The sequence below is a fragment of the Podarcis raffonei genome, chromosome 2, assembly GCF_027172205.1.
Source record: "Podarcis raffonei isolate rPodRaf1 chromosome 2, rPodRaf1.pri, whole genome shotgun sequence".
Classification (NCBI taxonomy): domain Eukaryota; kingdom Metazoa; phylum Chordata; class Lepidosauria; order Squamata; family Lacertidae; genus Podarcis; species Podarcis raffonei.
Window position 1 is genome coordinate 33,801,192 of NC_070603.1, and position 20,333 is coordinate 33,821,524.

General features: G+C 45.5%; 2 protein-coding genes and 1 long non-coding RNA gene across 14 annotated transcripts in view; 1 reads left to right on the plus strand and 2 right to left on the minus strand.

Annotated features, from left to right (window-relative positions):
• The window catches only part of SPATA20 (spermatogenesis associated 20), a 48,076-nt gene extending 40,933 nt beyond the window's left edge, over positions 1-7,143 (minus strand). For 2 of the 5 annotated variants that reach the window (XM_053375772.1, XM_053375774.1), the window contains exons 1-3: positions 7,041-7,143; positions 3,130-3,267; positions 1,370-1,434 (exon numbers count right to left, since the gene is read on the minus strand). In XM_053375772.1, coding sequence (XP_053231747.1) covers positions 1,370-1,434; positions 3,130-3,267; positions 7,041-7,132 — 295 coding nt within the window. In that variant the 5' untranslated portion in view covers positions 7,133-7,143. Of the gene's footprint in view, positions 1-1,369; positions 1,435-3,129; positions 3,268-4,805; positions 4,994-6,424; positions 6,449-6,903; positions 6,928-7,040 lie in introns of those variants that run through there. The other 3 variants (XM_053375773.1, XM_053375776.1, XM_053375775.1) reach the window with 3 other exon arrangements.
• A 131-nt stretch (positions 7,144-7,274) lies between these two features.
• LOC128407424 (uncharacterized) lies at positions 7,275-14,374 on the plus strand. Of its 3 annotated transcripts, none has more exons than XR_008328798.1 (3): positions 7,275-10,172; positions 11,607-11,643; positions 13,282-14,374. It is a non-coding gene; the product is annotated as an uncharacterized LOC128407424 (long non-coding RNA). The 3 variants fall into 3 exon arrangements; XR_008328799.1 differs by having other exon boundaries at positions 7,275-7,419; positions 7,696-11,643; XR_008328797.1 differs by having other exon boundaries at positions 7,275-11,643.
• The window catches only part of EPN3 (epsin 3), a 34,344-nt gene continuing 26,896 nt past the window's right edge, over positions 12,886-20,333 (minus strand). For 3 of the 6 annotated variants that reach the window (XM_053375777.1, XM_053375779.1, XM_053375781.1), the window contains 5 exons: positions 20,146-20,323; positions 19,094-19,408; positions 17,976-18,065; positions 15,893-16,123; positions 12,886-15,111 (listed from right to left, as the gene is read on the minus strand). In XM_053375777.1, the coding sequence (XP_053231752.1) occupies positions 14,786-15,111; positions 15,893-16,123; positions 17,976-18,065; positions 19,094-19,408; positions 20,146-20,323 (1,140 nt within the window). In that variant the 3' untranslated portion in view covers positions 12,886-14,785. The remainder of the gene's footprint in view (positions 15,112-15,892; positions 16,124-17,975; positions 18,066-19,093; positions 19,409-20,145; positions 20,324-20,333) is intronic. The other 3 variants (XM_053375780.1, XM_053375783.1, XM_053375782.1) reach the window with 3 other exon arrangements.

The window sequence follows — 20,333 nt, forward strand, 5'->3', positions numbered from 1 at the left end:
TTCCTCATGTTTGGATAAGTGAATTTTCCTATAACAAGCATTTTGCTAGTGGGACCTGCATGTACAAACATGAGAACAAACGGAGAGCTGCCCTTTCATGGCTCAATGTTGGCTATAAACGATGCAAGGCTTCTAAACCCCAGCAAAGTGACCTTTTGGAAGAACGTAACTAGAACACTTCTAGCCTGGGAAATAGAAGAACAAGCAACTGAGAATGTCTAAGCAGATGTTTCTATAGGAGACGTAGCCAATGTGGTGACCTCCAGATGTCGTTAGGCTATAATTCCCATTATTCCCAGCCAGCAGTGCCAATGGCAAGGGATTATGGGAGTTATAGTCATAATACTTGGAAGGTTATCCCCATACTATAGTAAACTTCTATAAGTTAAGTTGCTTATAATGTAAATTCAAAAAGCAGGAGGAGGTCAGGGGAGGGGAAGAAATATTTTTAGATTCCACTCCTCTGCACACTTATTTTTGAGTAAACATGCATAGCCCTGTGCTGTTAGAATTGCTTAAAAGAAGAAATCCAAGACTCCCAGTATTACTCTAACGTGTACCCAAGCTCCAAATCCCCATCTGCTTGAAACTCAAATTGGAGCAATTCCCAGATACCGGATCTGCTCCTCCACTAGTAAATTTATGAGCTTCACAAGGTAGGTAGGCTGAGTAGCTTATCCTCACAAGTATTTCCTGTGCTCTTCTTTTGCAGATGCAAACTACAAGGCCAGGAAAAATACTGCCCCGCCTTCTCCCAGAAAGCAGCTCATTGAAAGCAAGGGAGTGCCCAGCAGATGAGGACCCAATTTGGACGATATTTATTCCTCCAAGCGCAAACATTTGTTTCATGTTTCAAGCAGTTTTCAAGTAAGTAAGCATTGTCACTGCGCAGCAGCCGTCCTGTCAGGCTGCAGCAGATGGAGAGGAGGGAAGCAAGGCTATTTCATGGGCCCTGCTGAGAGACCAGCTGCCTTTGACTGTTCCTCAGCTGAAACCTAGCCATAGCCATTCTGCCAGGCTACCTGGGCAGCCTCCATGCCAGTTGGTTGCTACAAGAACTGTAACTATCTGAGCTGGTGCCGGAGTCTGCATGTTTTCCCCTTCTCCCTCCCCATCCCTTTTTCTTTTTATGTCGTGTCTTTTAAGCTTGAAAGCAGGGGTTGTTTCCTCACTGTTGCTTTTTCATTTGTATGTAAGTCACTCGGGAGCGTTTTCAGCTGAAGAATGGAATAAAATTAAAATGAGGAGGAGAAGGAGAAGGAGACATTCTTCTCTATGCTTTTAAGAACTCACAGATATGTGCATGTGCTTTTTAAAGTCGTAAATGTGCATGTAGGGGTAGCATAAAACGAAGAAGTTAATTTGTTACCAGATAGAAATATCAGCTTATCTTCTCGCTTTGCTTTATCAAAGGCTTCCTGACCCCAAGGATACCTGAGGGGAAGAGAAAGAGGAGAAATATGCCAGGATTTATGTTTATAATCACTCAAATCAATATGCCTATATTTCATGCAAGCAGTTGATATTAAGCAGTTCATTGATTAAACCCTGATCCTTCCCATTACACACAAGGTCTTTTCAGTTGCCACTATGTCTGTAGATGATGTGTTTGCTCCACTGCTATTACCACACCCCAGAAGGGACGCAGGTGGCGCTATGGTCTAAACCACTGAGCCTCTTGGGCTTGCTGATTGGAAGGTTAGCGGTTCAAATCCCTGTGACGGGGTGAGCTCCTGTTGCTCTGTCCTAGCTTCTGCCAACCTAGCAGTTTGAAAGCACACCAGTACAAGTAGATAAATAGGTACTGCTGCGGCGAGAAAGTGTTTCCATGCGCTCTGGTTTCCATCACGGTGCTCCATTGCACCAGAAGCCATTTAGTCATGCTGGCCACATGACCTGGAAAACTTTCTGCGGACCAACACCGGCTCACTCGGCCTGAAAAGCGAGATGAGCGCCGCAACCCCACAGTCACCTTTGACTGGACTTAACTGTCCGGGGGTCTTTTACCTTTACCTTTTACCTATAGACACACCCAGCTGTGGAGGCCGAAACACCTGGCTGATCTCCTAGCATGTTAGGGGGGGCTGTTACTGCTGAGGATCATTTGGCAGAAGACTAGCTATGCTTACTTAGGATTTTTGGTTTTAAATCCCCATGGACCGCTATAAATTAGATGCAGCTCTCTGGGTGTTGAACAACTATAGGAAGCATCTCACTTCTATTCTGCAAGCACTTTGGGGGGAATCGTGTTGTACAACAGCAGATTTAGAGGCTCTAGTTCCATAGTCAAAACTGCAGAAGTATTGCAGAACATGGGGCAGGTGTGGATGCTCACATCTCAACCAAGTTGGAACAAGCCTTCTGCCCACAAATCCCTTCTCACAAGGGCAGGAGCCATGAGGTTTCGTGAGCGGGCAAAAAGGCTTACTAAGCCATGATATAACAGTTTCAGTGCAGTCAGAGAGGGAGCTTAAGCCTTGAAAAATAAAGCACAAACATTTCTGATCTTCAGTAGCATTGTAAGTTTGTGTACTCAGCTCAGGGTAGGAAGTCAGTGCCCAAAGCCAAACAAACATCACATAACTCACTTATTAGTTGTGTATCCATTCGTTTCAGTTATGCCCTATAAGAAGATGTACTCAGCGTAGTGTACAGTAAGAGAGATCATCATATACAATTTTTTTTTAAGGACAATGGTAACCGGAACTCAAAATAGCAGCAGCAAGGACTGAGTCGCATAAAAGATCATTCAAACAATGGAAAAATCACACCAAGAAGAAGAAGAAGAATTAAGTTTTCAAAAATCTGTTTAGGGGGTAGTTATGCAAACAAATATAGCTCTACATTCCTAAGTTTTGTTTCAGTAGAGGATGAGACTACAGAAAGTGTTAAGGAAGAAGCTTCCTGGAAACAGTCTGTTTAGGGGAAGACTGAAAGAGGTCATACAGCACCATGTAGAAGCAAAGGCAAAATGAGGTGGAGAATAGGAGGCTTGGGAGCAGTTGAGAGTGGGAGAGGAAGGCTCTATTTCCTGCAGAAAAGCATCCATGAAATTCCGAGTTTGTTTTCCCTAAAGCCCACCCAACATGCCTCCCTCCTCTCAGCCCATGAAAAGAAAGCATCTCTTACCAGTCAACAGGGTTATGGGCATGCTGAAGGAGGTAAGGAGACTTCTCGTAGATCAGACGGTTCGTGGGACGAGCAGTGCTAGACTGGCTGCCCTTCCCTCCCGTGGCCATGGCCAAGGCTGCTCTCAGTTGTATAGATCTGCAACACCAAACACAGACAGAAGGCTATTAGCTAGGCTAATCCCCATAGCGCTAAGATCTGGATTAGCTCCAGTGCCAGGCCTGTCTGTGAGGCCGACACACCTCTCAATGAGATCAGCATCTGCACAGACTCGGGTCTGCATTATATTAATAAACAATGTAGGCTTCTCTGTCTGAAGAAGCAAGCCTAGGACTGCGAGCAATGAAACTGAAGCCTGGGGCTATCCTCAGGGGCCTGCTGCCAATCCCAAGGTATACCATGCCTGTTGACTTCAGGCACAGAACCTCTCTTGGGGTGGAGCTCCCTCTTGGAGGAAGCCTATGGCAGCAAGTGTTGTTGTGGTTGTGAGGGAGCTGCGCCACAGCTGAAAGAAAAGCGTCTCTCCTTGTCCAGTGATTCAGCTGCTGCACGACAGGGATTTTCTCATGTTAGGTTCACAATACCAGCTTTGGTAAAAGGGACGCGGGTAGTGCTGTGGTCTAAATCACTGAGCCTCTTGGGCTTGCCGATCGGAAGGTCGGCGGTTCAAATCCCTGTGATGGAGTGAGCTCCCGTTGCTCTGTCCTAGCTTCTGCCAACCTTGCAGTTCAGAAGCACACCAGTGCAAGTAGATGAATAGGTACCACTGCGGCAGGAAGGTAAATGGCGTTTCCATGCGCTCTGGTTTCCATCACAGTGTTCCATTGCACCAGAAGTGGTTTAGTCATGCTGGCCACATGACCTGGAAAGCTGTCTGTGGACAAACGCCAGCTCCCTCGGCCTCAAAGTGAGATGAGAGCTGCAACCTCATAGTCACCGTTGACTGGATTTAACCATCCAGGGGTTCTTTACCTTTCTTTCTTTTTTACCAGCTTTGGTTGATTGCAGCAAACTTTGGCTATAGCTCAAGACATGCAGAAGTCCCGGCACCTGCAGGTAGAGCTGAGAGCCCTACAGGCTCTCTTCTTCCCTGAAGCCCTACAGAGCCACTGCCATTTGCCATGCGCAGCCTTCAGTTATACCTCACCCTTCCTCCCACGCCTCAGTTTACAAGACCATCCAAAAACGCATCTCCTCTTTATCGCTCCCAAGCTTTCCACCAACATACACATTTCCCCCAAATTGTTATCTCTGTCGTATGTTACTATAATGCACTCGCAATAGGCCACATGCTCGTAATTCCTTGGCCCAGGAATGTCTTGATTCTAAAGTATTTGTTATCCATTACACAGTGTTTAAAAGCGTTGTGCAGAGATTAAAAGGTAAGCCCGTTCCTTTCCACAGGCTCACAGTCTAATAGGCACAGTACGAAAGGAAAAGGGAATGAAGAGGGATGAAGAAAGCAAAGCAAATTCAGGTACCAGTTCCTGAAGTTACAGTTGAGATCTAAAGGAGAGTTCTAAGAGCAAACAGCCCCACAGGAAATTGAAGGTACACAACCAAACTGGACTACGACATCAAGCTGTCTCCTCTTTAAAGCTGCCACACATCCCTTATATTCAGATATCCGTTATTTCTAAAGCAGCACAGCTTCACGTAATGTAAACAGATCTCACATTTCAGAACAATCATAGTTCTGTTAAACACAGATAAGTAGAAAACGCCTTGCAGACTCCCTGCTGTTGCTTCTATTTAAAATTTGACCGGGAAGCCTCTCTCGTCTCTTCCTTAAAGTCACTTGGTTACCCTTGCCATCACAAGGAAACCACACCAGAGATGCGGATTTTCAAAAAAGTGTTGACTCCACCCACATTCCGGAAACGTGATTTGTGCCTAACCAATCAGAATTCACTTTTCCTGCAGAGGGTGGAGCAAACGCAGTCTTGGAAAAGCTTCAGTTCAGCTCCTTTGAAAGGAATGAAGCAAATACAGAGACCGTTTTAAACTATTTCGGGAGACTCAACACTACATTATATATCTCATAGGATGTATCTTAAGGCTATATGTGTCATGTTTAAGGTCTAAACCTCAGGTGTTTTACATGTATACACCTTTTTAAAAAGGACCTTGTGCCGCTGAAGGAAGTCCAAAACAGTCATAATTTGTTGTATTCGGGATAATATGTATAATTGGATGAAAACTAATAAAATTTATTATATATAAAAAAAAGGACCTTGTGCACTTAACAAACAGGTGTCTTCATCTGAATGTATGGTTAGGGATACACCTGCATCACAGACTATACTGTATTAAGTTACATATTATTTTGCAAAATGGGTCTGGAATATATTCATGCATACTGTTAATTCTTTATAGTATTACTGTCTTTAATGTAATCATTAAAATTTGTACGAATGAGAGAAGAATGGGTGAATCTTGGGAAAGGTAGCTCTGCAAAGTCTTGGGAAAGGTAGCTCTGCAAAGTTACCAAAGTCAGGAAAAGCAAGTTCAAGTGACTGGTGGCTATAAACAGGACTTTGATTTAGGCAAATCGTCAGATTAAAATTGGGAGATGAAACTGCATGTTCCTGCACAGTTGCATCCATTTGCCTAGATCCTAAAGGCCCCATGGATGGCAGAGACCATGACCTTTGAGTTACATAACCAAAAAAAGGCCTTGCAATTCTGAGGTCAAGAGGGAGGGGTGTGTGAAAGATGATACAAAGATCTTGGAATCCTGAAAAATTTCCAAGTCAGCTTTGCGGTCCCGAAAATATCTCCAATCAAGGCTGTGCCACATAATGAAGAGGTTGAGCTGAAGGTATTAAAAACGGTGGAAACTAGCCATCTTAGGGTGAAACCTCTGCAGTACTCCACTCTCTCCAAGTGATTAAGCTGGCCACTTAGGGAGAGCAACAGTCTCTAGTAACTATATTCCTTCAGAACATGTGTAAATGTGTCATAGGATGGAGTGCAGTGGATGTATAGCACAAGATCCAAGTGTCATATTACAGGCACTCTAAGCAAGCGATAGGTAGGTGTGGCTAGAGATCTGGGAGCAGCAGGAACTGTAAACACAACACTAACAATGCAATGAAGCGCGACGGCGGAAAGAGAAACTGAATGTTCTCTGCGCTCTAATAGTTAGACCGGCGGATAAATCTGCAGTAGAGCACGGCAGAGCAAACGAAAACTGCAACAAGAAGCAGAACCAGACAGGAAACCAGCCATGGAGCCCCTCAGGAAAAATACTGAAGGGTCGAGCAGAAATTCAAAAGCGCCGTTTAGCTCAAACCTCCTCTATTTGCAGGACTGGGGGACCTGGTGCCTTCCGGACGCTGCCCGACTTCAACTCCCATCAGCCCCATGGCAATGGTGTGAGGAGGGGATGATGGGAGCTGTAGTCCAAACAACACTAACAGAGGGCCACTGGCTCCTGCCCCTGTCCTACTTGCAAGGGGTGAAAGGGGGTCTGAGTGTGAGTAAGCGAAGCTCGCCGTCTATATCTGCAGGGAGACGGGACGAGGAGGGCGGAGAAGAGGGCTCTGCACATGCCATGCTCTTCTATAGTTGTGGCGCCCCAAAGCGAAACCACATTGCCACCGCTTCCCCCGTAGGGCTAAATGCATTGGGCCAAGCAACGCCAACGTGCAGTGCAATCCGCAGCAGCCAAGCCTGTTCAGTTCCGCCCCCCGCCCCCCATGCAAAGGCTATTTGGGGCGGCCGAAGCTCCCCTGCGGAGTCACCCAGGGCAGGGAGGGAGCCAAAACAGACCCGGAGACGCCAGCCAGCCCCTGGGCTGCTGTTATCTGCATGTAAACAAACACCAGCACGTCGCCAATCCGGATCTGGAGGTCCCCCGGGGCCAAGAGGGTGGGAAAGCGACGTCGCTCGCCTGCACGGCCCGGTACCTGCGAGCCCAGGAGGTTCGGCTGAGCCCAGCCCGGCGGAGCAGCAGGCGGCCCCCAGCGCGGCGCAAGAGCGCGACCGGGGCGGAGATCATGGTCCCGCTGCTGGGCAACGAAGGGCGGCGCTGAAAGGGATCCCCCGGAGCGGGTTTGGCGGGCAGAGGCAGGCAGCGCCGCTTGCCCAGGGAGGAGGAGCCTGGCTCTCTCGGTAGCCGGGCTTGGGGGGTGAGAGGGACGGCCGAGTTATTCCGGATCCTTGGGTAGCCGTGCAAGAAACGCCAGCCAGAGCAAGGGTCAGGGAACGGGTGTGACTCTGGTTTGAACCGGGAGAGGAAGTTCACCCAAGGCCCAGGAAACGTATTCAGCATATTAACCTCCTCGGGTGCCTAGTTGACTTTTGATCATTGACTTACTATTTGTGCATGGGGGGGTGAAGCTGGCAGAGATGCCCATGAGAGTAAAAAGTTATTTTTTCTAGAACTTTTTAATAAGATGGTAGGAGACAAAGTACTTTGTTGCAGAGGCAGCTGCTGGAGGAGGGTTTCCCGGGGAGGATAGAGAGACGGGCTTGTTTTTCTTATATATAGATTTTTGGGGTTGGGAGGAGTAGTCTTGTGAAATGAGGCTAGACTTAATTATGGCTCTGTGTCGTCTATAGAAGAGCAGCAACAAAAGCCTGATTTCTATCCTGCAAAAAGAATAAAATGCAAATTTAAGTCAGCATATTTCAAGGAGGGGCATAAACCGGATTGCTGAGGCAACAGCTGGCCCAGATAGGAAATCAAAGTGACTGGAAGAATTTTAAAAACAGCAGCGAACGGAAATAATCCCTGTCTGAGCAAAACTAAGAACAATATGAAAGCCACAACCAATATAATTATCACACAAATTAACTGCAATCTCATACTTGTCTATTCAGAAGTAAGCATTGAATTCAGTGGGACTTCGGTTGTGTACACACTCTGGTTAATTCTCCATCCAGTGCACTCTCACTGCTAGTTTGGGAAGTGGTTTACACATGATTTTAGCCACAATCCATATCTGTCCTGCTATTTCTTACGCAACACTGCATTTTGAGGCATTTCCCCTCAAAAACAGTTTCAGCTTGAATTGAGCTGTTCAAATCTTTGATAAACCTCTACTACAAATTCAGATTTCAGGAGCTTAGGTAAGCCATGGCTTTCACTGCTTAGGGTGAGGATATTCTACTGACCTACCATACGAGGCTGTTTTAAAGATTATTGAGATGATGAACATGAAACCCTTTGAAAACCTGGTTAGGCACACAGTTCCCACCTATCCATGTCTACTTAGAAGTAAATCCTACTGCATTTCATGTAGCTTATTTTGCAAATGGTAGGGAGTGCACAGGACTGCAGTCTTTTTTCAAGCTTCTGTCTGCTTCACTGTCCACGTTACCATGGATTGAGACAATTGGCTTCTATATATGCTATTTTTATTTAGGTAAACCTTTGGTGGCTTTTTCACACTGTTTTCTTCTTGTTCTTTTTCTTCTTACAAATGTATTTTTGAATTCATTTGGGGGTGTATTTGTTTCCCTTTGTAAGCCACTAAGAATTTTTACAAATAGAACAGTTATACTGTAGCATGTTTAAATAAATACTTTCTTATAATGTGATGTGTGGGAGAGGAAAGCAGATGGCTCTTAACACTTCCAGTAGGCAAAATTGTACTTGACAAGCTTCCTTTGCCACCAAACTCTTAGCAGAACAAACGCCCCCTGCTGGTTATATGGTAGCAACTTTATTATTATTGCCTTCACAGAGGTCACCCAACTTTTATTCGGCCCGGTGGCATATTTGGAATGTTGAGAGAATGTCATGCGCACTGGTCACAAAATGGCTGCCACAAGGCGGGTGGCTTGACACAAAATGGCTGCCATGAGGGTGTGGCTCAAAACAAAATTGGGAGTACAGTACTGGTTTTCCTATAGAACAAAGCAATTTATTGGTTGGATATGGTCGATTTTGGGCCACTCACTGTCTTTCAGCCTAACCTGGTTCAAAGGATTGTTGCCAGGATAATATACTGGAGAGGGGGAGAACCATGTAGGCCATCTTGAGCTGCCTGGAGGCTATTATTATTATTATTATTATTATTATTATTATTATCAACCGGGTAGGACAAGAAGGCAAGGCAACCTACAAGGCAAGGCCTGCAGGCATCCCTTTTGCTGTTCCCTATCACCTATTACCGTATTGGCCTGAATATAAGCCATACTTTTTTTCCCAAATTCCAACCATGAAAAGTTAAAAGTGCGGCTTAAATTCGCAACCTTACAAAAATTGGCTTTTACGGGACTTCTGGTGAGGCAAGATGGCAGGCGCCACAGCAGCGCATAGCTCCTAGGACCACCAGCATACGACACAATTCTAACGAATCGGCTTATATTTGGGTATTGTCTTTTTTTTTCTTGAGTTTTAAAGGTGCGGCTTATTTGCAGGTATGGCTTATATTTGGGCCAATACGGTATAAATCAAAATGCAAAAAACAGCCTATGAAGCAAGTAGGGACCACATCCACATCACTGCTTCTAACCCCCTGCCTTAAAATGCCCTTGGGGGCCAGAAAAGGGAGGAAGACAGCACCCTCACCGCTTCTACCCGTCCAAATAAAAATGGTGCTTGGTGCTGGAAAAAGCAGGGAGGCAAGCCACTTCAGAAAAGCCTGCTGGATCAGACCATCTAGCTGAGCTTGTTTCCCACAGTGGCCAACCAGGACGATGCACCTGGAAAGCCCCAAAAGAGAATATGGGGGGGCTTGTCCCACAACTGTTCCCCAGGGACTGGTATTCAGAGGCATGTTGACTCTGGTCCTGACTGAAGGTAGCATGTACCTATCTACATCATGGCTAATAGCCATTGAAAGCCTAAATGTTCATTAAATTGTCTATTTCCCTTCTAAATTGGTGGCCGTCACTGCTTCTTGGGGCAGCAAATTCCTTAACGCCCTATGCATTTTTCAGTTAGATACATTAATGAAAACAGCAGCTATGATGGAGCCAATCTCTGCAGGCTTTTCTGAAGTTTCAGAGTGGTGGCACAGAATATGAGCTTTATATACTGTCAGCATATAAAAGACATGAAGCATATTGGCTGGGGAACTGCCAAGTCAGTGAGTATACTTACCCGCAAACTTGTATGTCAGCATCTTAATGATCAGATTTAAATCCCACCTATGCCCATTTGAAACTGGGAATTTAGTCTGTTTTTTCCTATGCCTGGGCAGAAACAAATCTAACTGAAATAGTCTAATCTCATCTACCTAAAGGTTTGTTTGCTTGTTTTAATTTTAAATGGCACTTTCCAAGCTACTGTATTGAATTGAAGCTACTATCAAATTGTGGAGGGGCATGGTACTTGTCAGATATCATTTATGATAAAAGCTTTCACAAAATCAGAATAGCAACCAGTCACAAAACCCCGTTGATAATTGGGTTATAATTCATTAGCTTCTCAAGAGATAGCCTAAAACAGATCCTCCTCTGCCCCACATCACTATTGTTGCTTTATATCAGGGTGGGCCATGGCCCTCCAAATGTTGTTAAACTGCAATCCCCGTCATCTCTGACGACTGAGCATGCTGGCTGGAGATGAAGGGAGCTAGAGTCAAGAAGATATGGAGAAACAAATATTCCCCATTCCTTTCTCAACCTTCATTTCTAAGCCTCTTGCAGCAGTGATTTGTGATATCCTTATGAACCTTCCAACAACTCTCTGCATTTTGATTACGTTTATCTTGCCCTTAGAGCAGGGGGTGGGGGGAACCGGTGGCTCATGAGATGTTGGACTACAATGTCTATTGTCCCTGACCATTGGCCATGCTGGCTGGTGTTGATGGGAGCTGTAGTCCAACAACATTTGAAGTGCCACAGGCTCCCATCCCTGCCTTGTTGCTGGTTATCACTCGGCTTACTTTACAGCAACCATTTCCAATGCAAATCTAGACTACATTGCTATAATGATGCTCTTAGAAAAGATGAGATACCTTTCTACTAGCATAGTATACATACCTCATGGCATACAGTGACACATGTAGACATTTCAATGCTGAGTAATGGGTTCATCAAACCTATTATTTAAATATTGTGAATGAATGGTTTAAAAAAACCAAGTTTCTTTGGAAACATTACGAAGTTCAATAGCTGGAGTCAAACAGAAAGGACTTCTCTTGTGACTGAGCTAAGATAAGAGATTATTTTATTTTAATCGCTGTATTTGGGCCCTTCCAAAATAGGTTAAGAGAAAGATCAGAGCAGCACTCTCCATACTTGTGAGTCCCAGCAACTGGTATTATGGGTGGTTGGGGTGAGGGGCATTTTGCATCAAAATGCCATTGTAGTGCAAACCTGTCCAGTGTGGACAGCCAAAGTTCTAGTGAGACTTTTTTGGGCTCCTGTGCTTGTAATTAACAGCTTGCTTGAAACTTCTGCCTGTGTTATTGCATCTTGTTAAGCACAGCAGCAGGATTACCGATACCCCTTCATTACCATTAATAGAATCTCTGTTTTATTTTGTTTTGTGTTTCATCACCAATATTCTCCTACAGCAACCTGAACAAACAATAAAATGACCAGAAGCTACAAGTAGGTAACTTTTAATTAACATTGCAGAGTTCTTTTGCTAACCAATACTTCCTAATGAAGCATTATAGAAGGCCACGCTAATGGGCACTGGCATAGAAGCAACCTGTGTCTTCCTGACCCAATGTAAATGAAATAACTGTAGCAGGCATTAAAGAGAATCCTGTTTTTGAGATTGCTTTTAAACCAAAGAGTGTCAGAGCATGTTAATTGTTGCCCAGGGGAAGATCTAGGTGATGCCCTCTCATTACCTGTGCTGGCAAGCAATAAACAAATGCCCAGGGAATGCAGCCATGCAAGACTGTAAATGGTTTTAATTTGCCAGCAAGAACATCAGTGAATTTTCCATTACATTCATCTCAAGAGGAACTATAGACCAGTGCTGAATATTCTTCTTTTTAGCATGGACTGCAGAAACCCAGGCCGCTCAAATGCAATTCAAAACAAATCAGCACACGTCTAGCTTGTTGCCTTAACATGGCAAACAAGAGGTATGCTGATTTGTTTTGAACTTGAGTTAGCAGCTTTCATTCATTTCAGCTCGGAAAGGACTCAACTTCCTGCAGTTAGCAAATAACAAAGGCTCCACTAGACTACAATCTTGTTTGTCAACACAGGTTGCTAAAGAAGACTGCTCAAGGAGCTCAAAAATCTTCCTGTTTTTGATCATATGGTGCACCTTGGATTCTAGTTATTAATTAGCATAAGGACATTTGCACCGTCAAGGCATTTCAAAACAGCCTGGAGGTCCAGCTACTGCATTATCATGCTCTCTCCAACAGTGAATAGTCAGCAAAGCTCACAAGGAGTTGCATGCAGGTGGGGAAATGTTTGCCTGTTGAGAGTGAGGGCAAGGGACATTGCTGACACTCTGAATTGTCTTTGTACTGTTGTCACATAACCATATTTGAATGGTGATTTCATGTCATGGCAATTATCCATTTATACTAAGACCGAAGAGCTTTGGCCTGGCTCTGATTTGAGTGGCATGTATAGCTGGAAAGACGAAACCCTAGTTTTCAAACAAAGATGTAACTGAAGCAGCTGCCAATAGAGGCAGTGTGCAGGCATAAAAGAAGTAAATAGTCGGGCTATTAAAAGACAGCAGGACACCTCCTCCCCACAAGCCACTCTTTTCCTTCGAAAAGTGTGCAACCTTAGTTGAGACCCCTTTGATCAAACCTGAAGAGAAGGAAGGTGATTTAACACAGAAAAGAAATCCATTATGAAGTGTGAAACCTCAAGCATATTTGAACTTTTTATTGACTTCTTATTTCCCTCCCCCCTCTTTATGTTCCATTATAGCCAGAAAAGTTGTATTGGTATGGTGATTGCTTAAGCATAGGCAACAAAACTTCAATGATTGTACCACAATGCTCTCCATGCCTGGCCCCCTATTCACATCCCACCTCAAGCTTATTCTAGCTGGATCAGTGCTCCACAAACATCTTGTCCTGCAGATGAATCTTGTATTGGCATGCTGAAATCCTAGATTAAGACACAGTTGGTAACTGGGATTTAACTTCATGCTGTACATACACTCTGTCTCTGCCATTCCAGCTTGGAAGGAGAGGTTGGCTGAATTGAAGATAACGCACCTATTGATACATTTATCTCTTTCTCTCTCTCGAGTTTTTAAAGCAAGTTTAAGCCCCAAAATGAAATGCTCCAAGGCCATCAAACACAATAATAAAGTTTTATCATCACGGAGTCAGGATTCCCGACATCATATTCAAACAATGACCTCCATCATTTGCCTCCATTAAAGCAGTCCAGAACTTCCTCGTGAGTTTCGCAAAGTTCATTCAAACACCCTTTTCCACTGTGGAATCTGCACTTTCTGGAGTGCCCCTCAGTCGCAGGTATCCCATGTTTTTGAGTTTGTGGCTTGAGAGGTAGGCGCTGGGGACAGCAACAAAAGTCTGTGATCAAGCATATAACTAAGAGGTTGTCCATGATGATAACAAAGGAGAAACTGGATTCCTCAAATGATTACTGAGGGGTCAAAGGAAAACGTCGTTCGGACCGAAGGAGGCAGAAACGCAAGTGGCGGAGACATCGGATTTGGAATGAAGGAACATCTGGGCAGAAACAAGAGACTGAGAATTGTGCTCTCCTAGTGCAAAGTGTAATGCTTCTTCAGAATCCTGAGCATCCAAGTTCAGGAGCTTTTTTTTTACAAGGCAAGTTTCTAGCCTGGCTAGTAATTTGGGCAAATTTGCTACTCAAGAATTAGAAGCCAGAAGAGGTTGGGCCAGACTTCCAGTGGTCAGGCTGTTGTTCTTGATGCTGTTACACCTCCTTCCCATAACCAGTCTCAAAATGTATCAACTTTGCTCCAAAAATTGTAAGCAGAATGAAGGGTGCACAAAGAAGAATGTGTGTGCAGTTGGTCTTGCTGCTGCTGCTGTTTATTTTTACAGTCAGGAAGGTTTTCTAGTTGCAGACTTCTGAATATATGTATTTTTTCCCCCATAGTGTAACTGGAGGACAACAGCAACTGAGGAAGAGACTGCCCTTCATTAAGGGACTCAGTGAAAGTGACTGTGGAAAAAGAAATTGGATTTCCTCTAATGTATAACACTGCTATACTTGCTGACCTATCCTGATTTCCAGAAGTGAGACTGTCATGCACGCAGTGCCGCTGCAAGCCTTGGCAAAACATTTTTGTGTTTTCCATGCAGGTTACGAAATAATTTGATTCCCTTCCCTCTGAAGGGACAATATTCCATGAGTTAATTTTTATTTTATCCTAGCCTCTGTGTGTACCAACATAAAAGCACTGGAGAATGAAGACCCTTGAAAACTCAAGCCCTTCTTAAAAGACCTCCCATCTCCTGGGTACCCATCAAAACAAGGCCAGCTAGTGGCAGGGATGTCCCAGTTCTCCATCAGAGGCAGCAGACTCCAGGCAATGTTCAACATGATGGAGCGATTGGTTCTTCTGTAGGCCACCAAACAAGGAGATTCTTGCTTATGAATCTCTTTGGCTTAGGCAGAAACTAGAGAAGAGTTTCCAGGGAGACGTTTCCCTCCACCCCCATCAAAACTAATGTGCCCACAAAGCCATTTTGCATGGGAGGTTTTCCATAGCAGCTGGGGAAGGAGCAAGAGAACAGTTTGCATGACACCAACAAGAGTCTTCTCAGAGGAAAGGGTTCATACCGCCTTGAGAAGGTAGTGGCGGGGGACCTGAGCCAGACAGTGGTAGGAGAGGTTGAGGCAAGTTGCCAGGTAGCTCTGGGAAAGGCCCTGCTCCAGTTTGAGGGAAGGCACTCATGGAGGCCGGGAGGGCCATCGCTGGTGGGATGCTGCTGAGTGGGAGAGGGAGTGAAGCACTGTAGGTCATGGAGTTCATGGTCATCCCCATAGCTATGGTGGGCACTGGGGAGCTGGTCCGCATCTGGTTGAGAGTTGGTTTGGGCTGGTCCATGACGTTGAATGGGTTGGTGGGAGAAGGTGTGCTGAGACCTGGAAGAAGGAGAGGGAGGGAGAGAAGCCATCAGCACAACATTCCAAAGGTCAGAGGCCAAGGAAGTGAAGCTCGCCTCCCCCTGTTTTTTTAAAAATGCACACAAATATGGCAGTATCTACAACCATGTGACCCAAACACTCTAATGTTAAATAAGGAAAGTGTGGAAACGTGTTGCTGAGGGTTCCCATTTTGCCACATATTTTGAGTTCCAAGTTTTGGAGTCAAAAGCAGAGAAGGCCTGAGCACCAATCACAGCAACTGGCAAATATCAACATGTCTAGTATGGAAGAAGTCTGAAATTTCTGACAAGGACTGGTTTCAGTGAAGAAATGGGCCCAGTAAAAAGAGGAGGGGAGGAAGAATAGCAGCTCTGTGTGGCAGGCGTTAGGGAGCAGACTGTACAATGGGGAACTAATGTGGTAGGCTGAGTGCAATCAAATGTGGGCACCAAACAAGAATGAGACAAGGCATGTTGCTGCCTGAAGCAAATGGTAAGATGGACCCCCCCCATTCCACATATAAACACTGACCAAACTGATTAGACTGGCAATAAGAAAGCATCTTCCACTGCACCTGAGGTCAGTAGGCTAGCTCCAGGAGTGTAGGGCAGCCATGTGACACACACGGTTCTGTCCATCACATGAACACTACCTCCCATCTGCTGCCTGGGGCAGCTGCCACCCCAGTTGGCCTAATGGTAGGGCCAACCACGTTACAAAACTCTAGGCAAAACTGGGACAGAATTGCTAATGGATCTATTCTGCCTATAAGGCCTACCTGCCAGAAATGGATTACGAGACATCAGGTTCTGAGGGGCTGTGACCAAGGAGTCCAGATTAACCAGAGAAGAGGCATTTGGGCCAAGAAAGGCCTCTGGCGTTTTGCTGTCTTTCTTCTCCTTCTTTGAATCAGGAAGAGAGTCTCCTAAACCTGCAATATCAAAAACGTCCTTATTCTTGACTCCATTCTCTTTCGTGCTTGGAATAAGGTCACCAAACAGGTCCACATCTACCAACAATAAGAGAGAGAGGGAGGATGTGTTATTTCTGTTCCTTTTCACTGAAATACTCCATGGTTTGCCCCACATTTCCTGCTGGGTTCTCATTTAATCAATTAATTATTCAGTCCTTTCTTAGATGTACTGTATTGGCTCATCTTCAGATGAAGTTCTCAGAGTGGCTAATGATAAAAAAGTTGAAATGAATGAAAACAATAGCTTGATAGATATAATAAAAACAATCACTACAGTGGAAACACAAAAACAGAAAGCAAATGGAATAACTCAGTTGTGTGTGTCTGATCATTCTGTCAGTGCAAGCATTTCTGTTTCCCAAACAGAATGATCCCTCCCCCCCCCCCCGCACAGGTTCTCCTTAACCTCCTGAATGGATTTGGGGGAGTTGTGAGGAGAGGAGATGGGGAAGCCTTATTGCCCTAGTGGGAAACCTTGCATTAGCTTCCGCTAGCATGCCTGCTTAGTTGGGCCAGAGCAACAATAAAACTCCATCTCAAAGATTCTTATGCATTCTAATAGAACTACAAGGACTGGGCAAATACAAAGGTGTTAAGTTGACATCAGAAAGAGAAAGAGAATGGCACCAAGCAAATCTCTCTTGAGAAGGTATCCCAAAGGTGAGGCACCAGTTGATGATCATAACATTTGGAGAAGGGCATAAGAAGGGCCAATCAGGCTCCTGCAGGAGGAGGAATCCTCTAGGTCAGCCTTCCACAAGTCGGTGGTCTTGAGATCTTTTGGACTACTACTCTCATCAGCTCCAGCCAACCAGCATAGCCAGTGGTCAGGGATAATAGGAGTTGTGGTCCAACAACATCTGGGGGAGGCACCAGATTGATGAAACCATTTAGGGCTTGAAAAAGGCTAAAACAAGCACATTGGACATGGAATCTATTTCACGCTGCATTCTGCCACAATCCTTTATACTTAAGATTCCACCATTTCCAAAGATGCACTTCCGTACATCTTTAGGAGAGGGGTGTGTGTGGCTTACATCAGCAGGTGTACAACCTACCAGTTCAATCTCCAGTTAAAAGGAACTTAATTTCCAGAATAGGGAAAGATGTGTACCTAAATGCCCCTGGCGAGCTGCTGCCCCTAACAACAAGCATTGCTGCTGTGGATGTGTCATTGCTCAAAGTATAAAGCATTGCTTACATAATTGTCCTAATGCTCAGCGCTGCCTTCCTTTAACACACATTTGTTGCTGTCTCATCGTTCAAGTCCCACTTTAAAGCTTCTTCTCTAAGGCATTTCCCCCCCTCCCAAACTCTATTGCAAATTGGGATTGCTGCTAGAAACCTTTTGTGGGTAATGCATTCTAATATAACCTTTGCACATGGACATTTTTTTAAAAATCCATCTTAGGAGCTCCCAATGTTACATTGGCATCAGCCCCCATCAAAAGCATAGAGCTGGAAGGCACCACCTGAAAGGCCATCTCTAGTCCTACTCACTGCCAATGTGGGAAATCAGACCAGAATGGAAACTCTAGAGCAGCTTTCCCCAACCTTGTGCCATCCAGATTTTTTGGACTACAATTCCAATCAACCTCAGGTCCTATGGCCAGGGATTATGAGAATGGTAGCCCAACACATCTGGAGGGCACCAGGTTGGGGAAAGCTGCTCTGGAGCTTTAAGGCTAGAACTAATCATCAAAACACGATAGTTGTAAGCAAGGGCAAAGCCATGGACTTATTTTCCAGCAGGATGCATACTATGAAACAAAAGCAGTGGGAGAAGAAGAGTAGGATGTGTGAAATTTACCTCCATGGCAGCCATCAAAATTATAGGATCAAAATGATGCCTGAAAGTGCATATGGAGGACCTGTCCCTTTCACTTACCTACTGGGCTGTTGGATTTCCCAGAACTGTCATGTTCTGGCTGATCCATGTGTTCAGGTAGTTTTGCAAACAAGTCAAAAGCAGCACTGCCTATGGAGGAGTTGAAGACAGAAAGAAAGCTTAGGGGAGGGGGCGCTAAATAAGTTGGGCCCACCCCCTTTTGAGTGAGTAGGACTGGCTCTGTCTACCCCATCTCAACAGCACTGCTGATTTAGGAGTGCGGGGAAAGCAGGGCTAACAATGAATCCCCAATGTTGTCCTTCCCAATGGAAACCAAGAACAGGGGAAAGAGTTCTCACAGGCATTCCCTTTGGGAGCTCTTGAAAAGTGGTGGCTGGGAATGTACTTATCCTCTCCCTCCATCACCAGTTTGTTGCTTGGAACTGGGAGCCCAGCAGCAGCAGCAGAAAAGAGGTGGTCCTGCTGCAGGATGTTACGTGAAGCTCCACATGGAACTCTCTCGCATCAATAGAAAGAGATACACATGCACAACCTGGCACGATAGCTGCTGGTCCCATATCTATTGCATGTGCTTCTAGGCTCCCTCCTATGGTTTGCCACTTGGGTACTCACCTGGAGAGATCTGTTTCTCACCCTTGGTAAAGGTAAAGGGACCCCTGACTGTTAGGTCCAGTTGTAGCCAACTCTGGGGTTGCAGCGCTCATCTCGGTTTATTGGCCGAGGGAGCCGGCGTACAGCTTCCGGGTCATGTGGGCAGCATGACTAAGCCGCTTCTGGCGAACCAGAGCAGCGCACGGAAACGCCATTTACCTTCCCGCCGGAGCGGTACCTATTTATCTACTTGCGCTTAGATGTGCTTTCGAACTGCTAGGTTGGCGGGAGTAGGGACCGTACAACGGGAGCTCACCCCGTCGCGGGGATTCGAACTGCCGACCTTCTGATCGGCAAGTCCTAGGCTCAGTGGTTTAACACACAGTGCCACCCGTGTCCCTCTTCTCACCCTAGCTGAGTAGATAAACAGCACATGACATGGCTCACATAAAGTAAGAGAGTTGGGGAAATTGCAGCTGGCAGTTTTGAAGGAAGGAATGGGAAACCGGACAATTCTACAGGTTAGGTGGCATTGAGGACTACAAGTGAAAAGGAGCTTCTCTTACCAGACGTGGAAGACTTCTCCACAGTGCCTCCCCAAGGGTCAGCAGCAGAAGCAGTGCCTGCAGGAACTAGTGCGGGGGGTGAGGACTTTCCCCAGGGGTCCGAAGAAGAGACACTCGAAGGCAGGGATTTGACCCCCCATGGATCAGAAGAGGAAGCAGAGGAGGAAGAGGCATGAGGAAGGTTCCAGGGTCCTGGAGAGGCTTGATTGGTAGAACATGCTGTCTTACTTAGAGGATCCCCTGAAGATACGGGCACCCAAGGGTCTGCCGTGGGGCCCCAGGATGTTCCTGTCGATTCCACGGTGGACTTGGTATCTGGAGGGGGAGAAAGGAGTGTCAAGGGAAACAAAATGTAGACAGGATGTGGACAGGGGAAATGAAAAAGGAATAAATAAAGAACTAGTATTGAGGAAGCTAAACGCAGATGAATGGGAACAGCATTAGAGATGTTACCTGATTTAAGAAATCTTAGTTGATTAATTGCATGAGAATTAATTGATTAAATCTGCACAAGTTTGCACATCAACGTGTTTTGAAGAGTGGGGAACACGTTTAGATGATGCACATATATGACCCAAAAGGAACTATTGTAGAAGGAACATCTCGAGCATAAGACACAAGCTGGGGGCAGGAGAGAAAGTCCCTTCTTCCAAGATGGCACCTGCTTGTAGTAATAATAAACATGTTTAAAGAGAAAAATCTGCCTGCCCCTCCAGTAACCAGGGCACCTTCTTCGTCCATAATAATAATAATAACAAACTTAAGCCAAGGCTGGGGAATCCGTTGCCCACCGAATGATGGACTCCATCTCCCATTTGCCATGCTGGCTGGGGCTGATGGGAGTTAAGAGTCCAACAGCATCATCTGGAAGGCAACAGGTTCCCTATCCCTGATTTAAGCAAATGGATTAGTCAACTAAACGCTGCAGCCCAAAGCAGAACCATAGCAAACAATGGGTTAACATTTGCCCAAGCTGGCTGAAAGCATGGGTGGAATGGGAGAGGTGTGTGGGTGGAATGGAGAAAGAAGAAAGAGGCTGCAAAGATCCTTACTGTTATGCTCCCAAGAAGTAGACAAGGACAGAGCTGGAGGAGAGAAGGCTGCATCATGATTCCAAACCTCAACAGATCGATTGTTGCCCCCACCTGGAATATCCCATGGGTCAGCTGAAGTGTGGGTAGAAGTGATCGGTGCCGGTCCAAAAATGTCTGCCAGCTCCAGCACAGAAGACTGGAAAGAT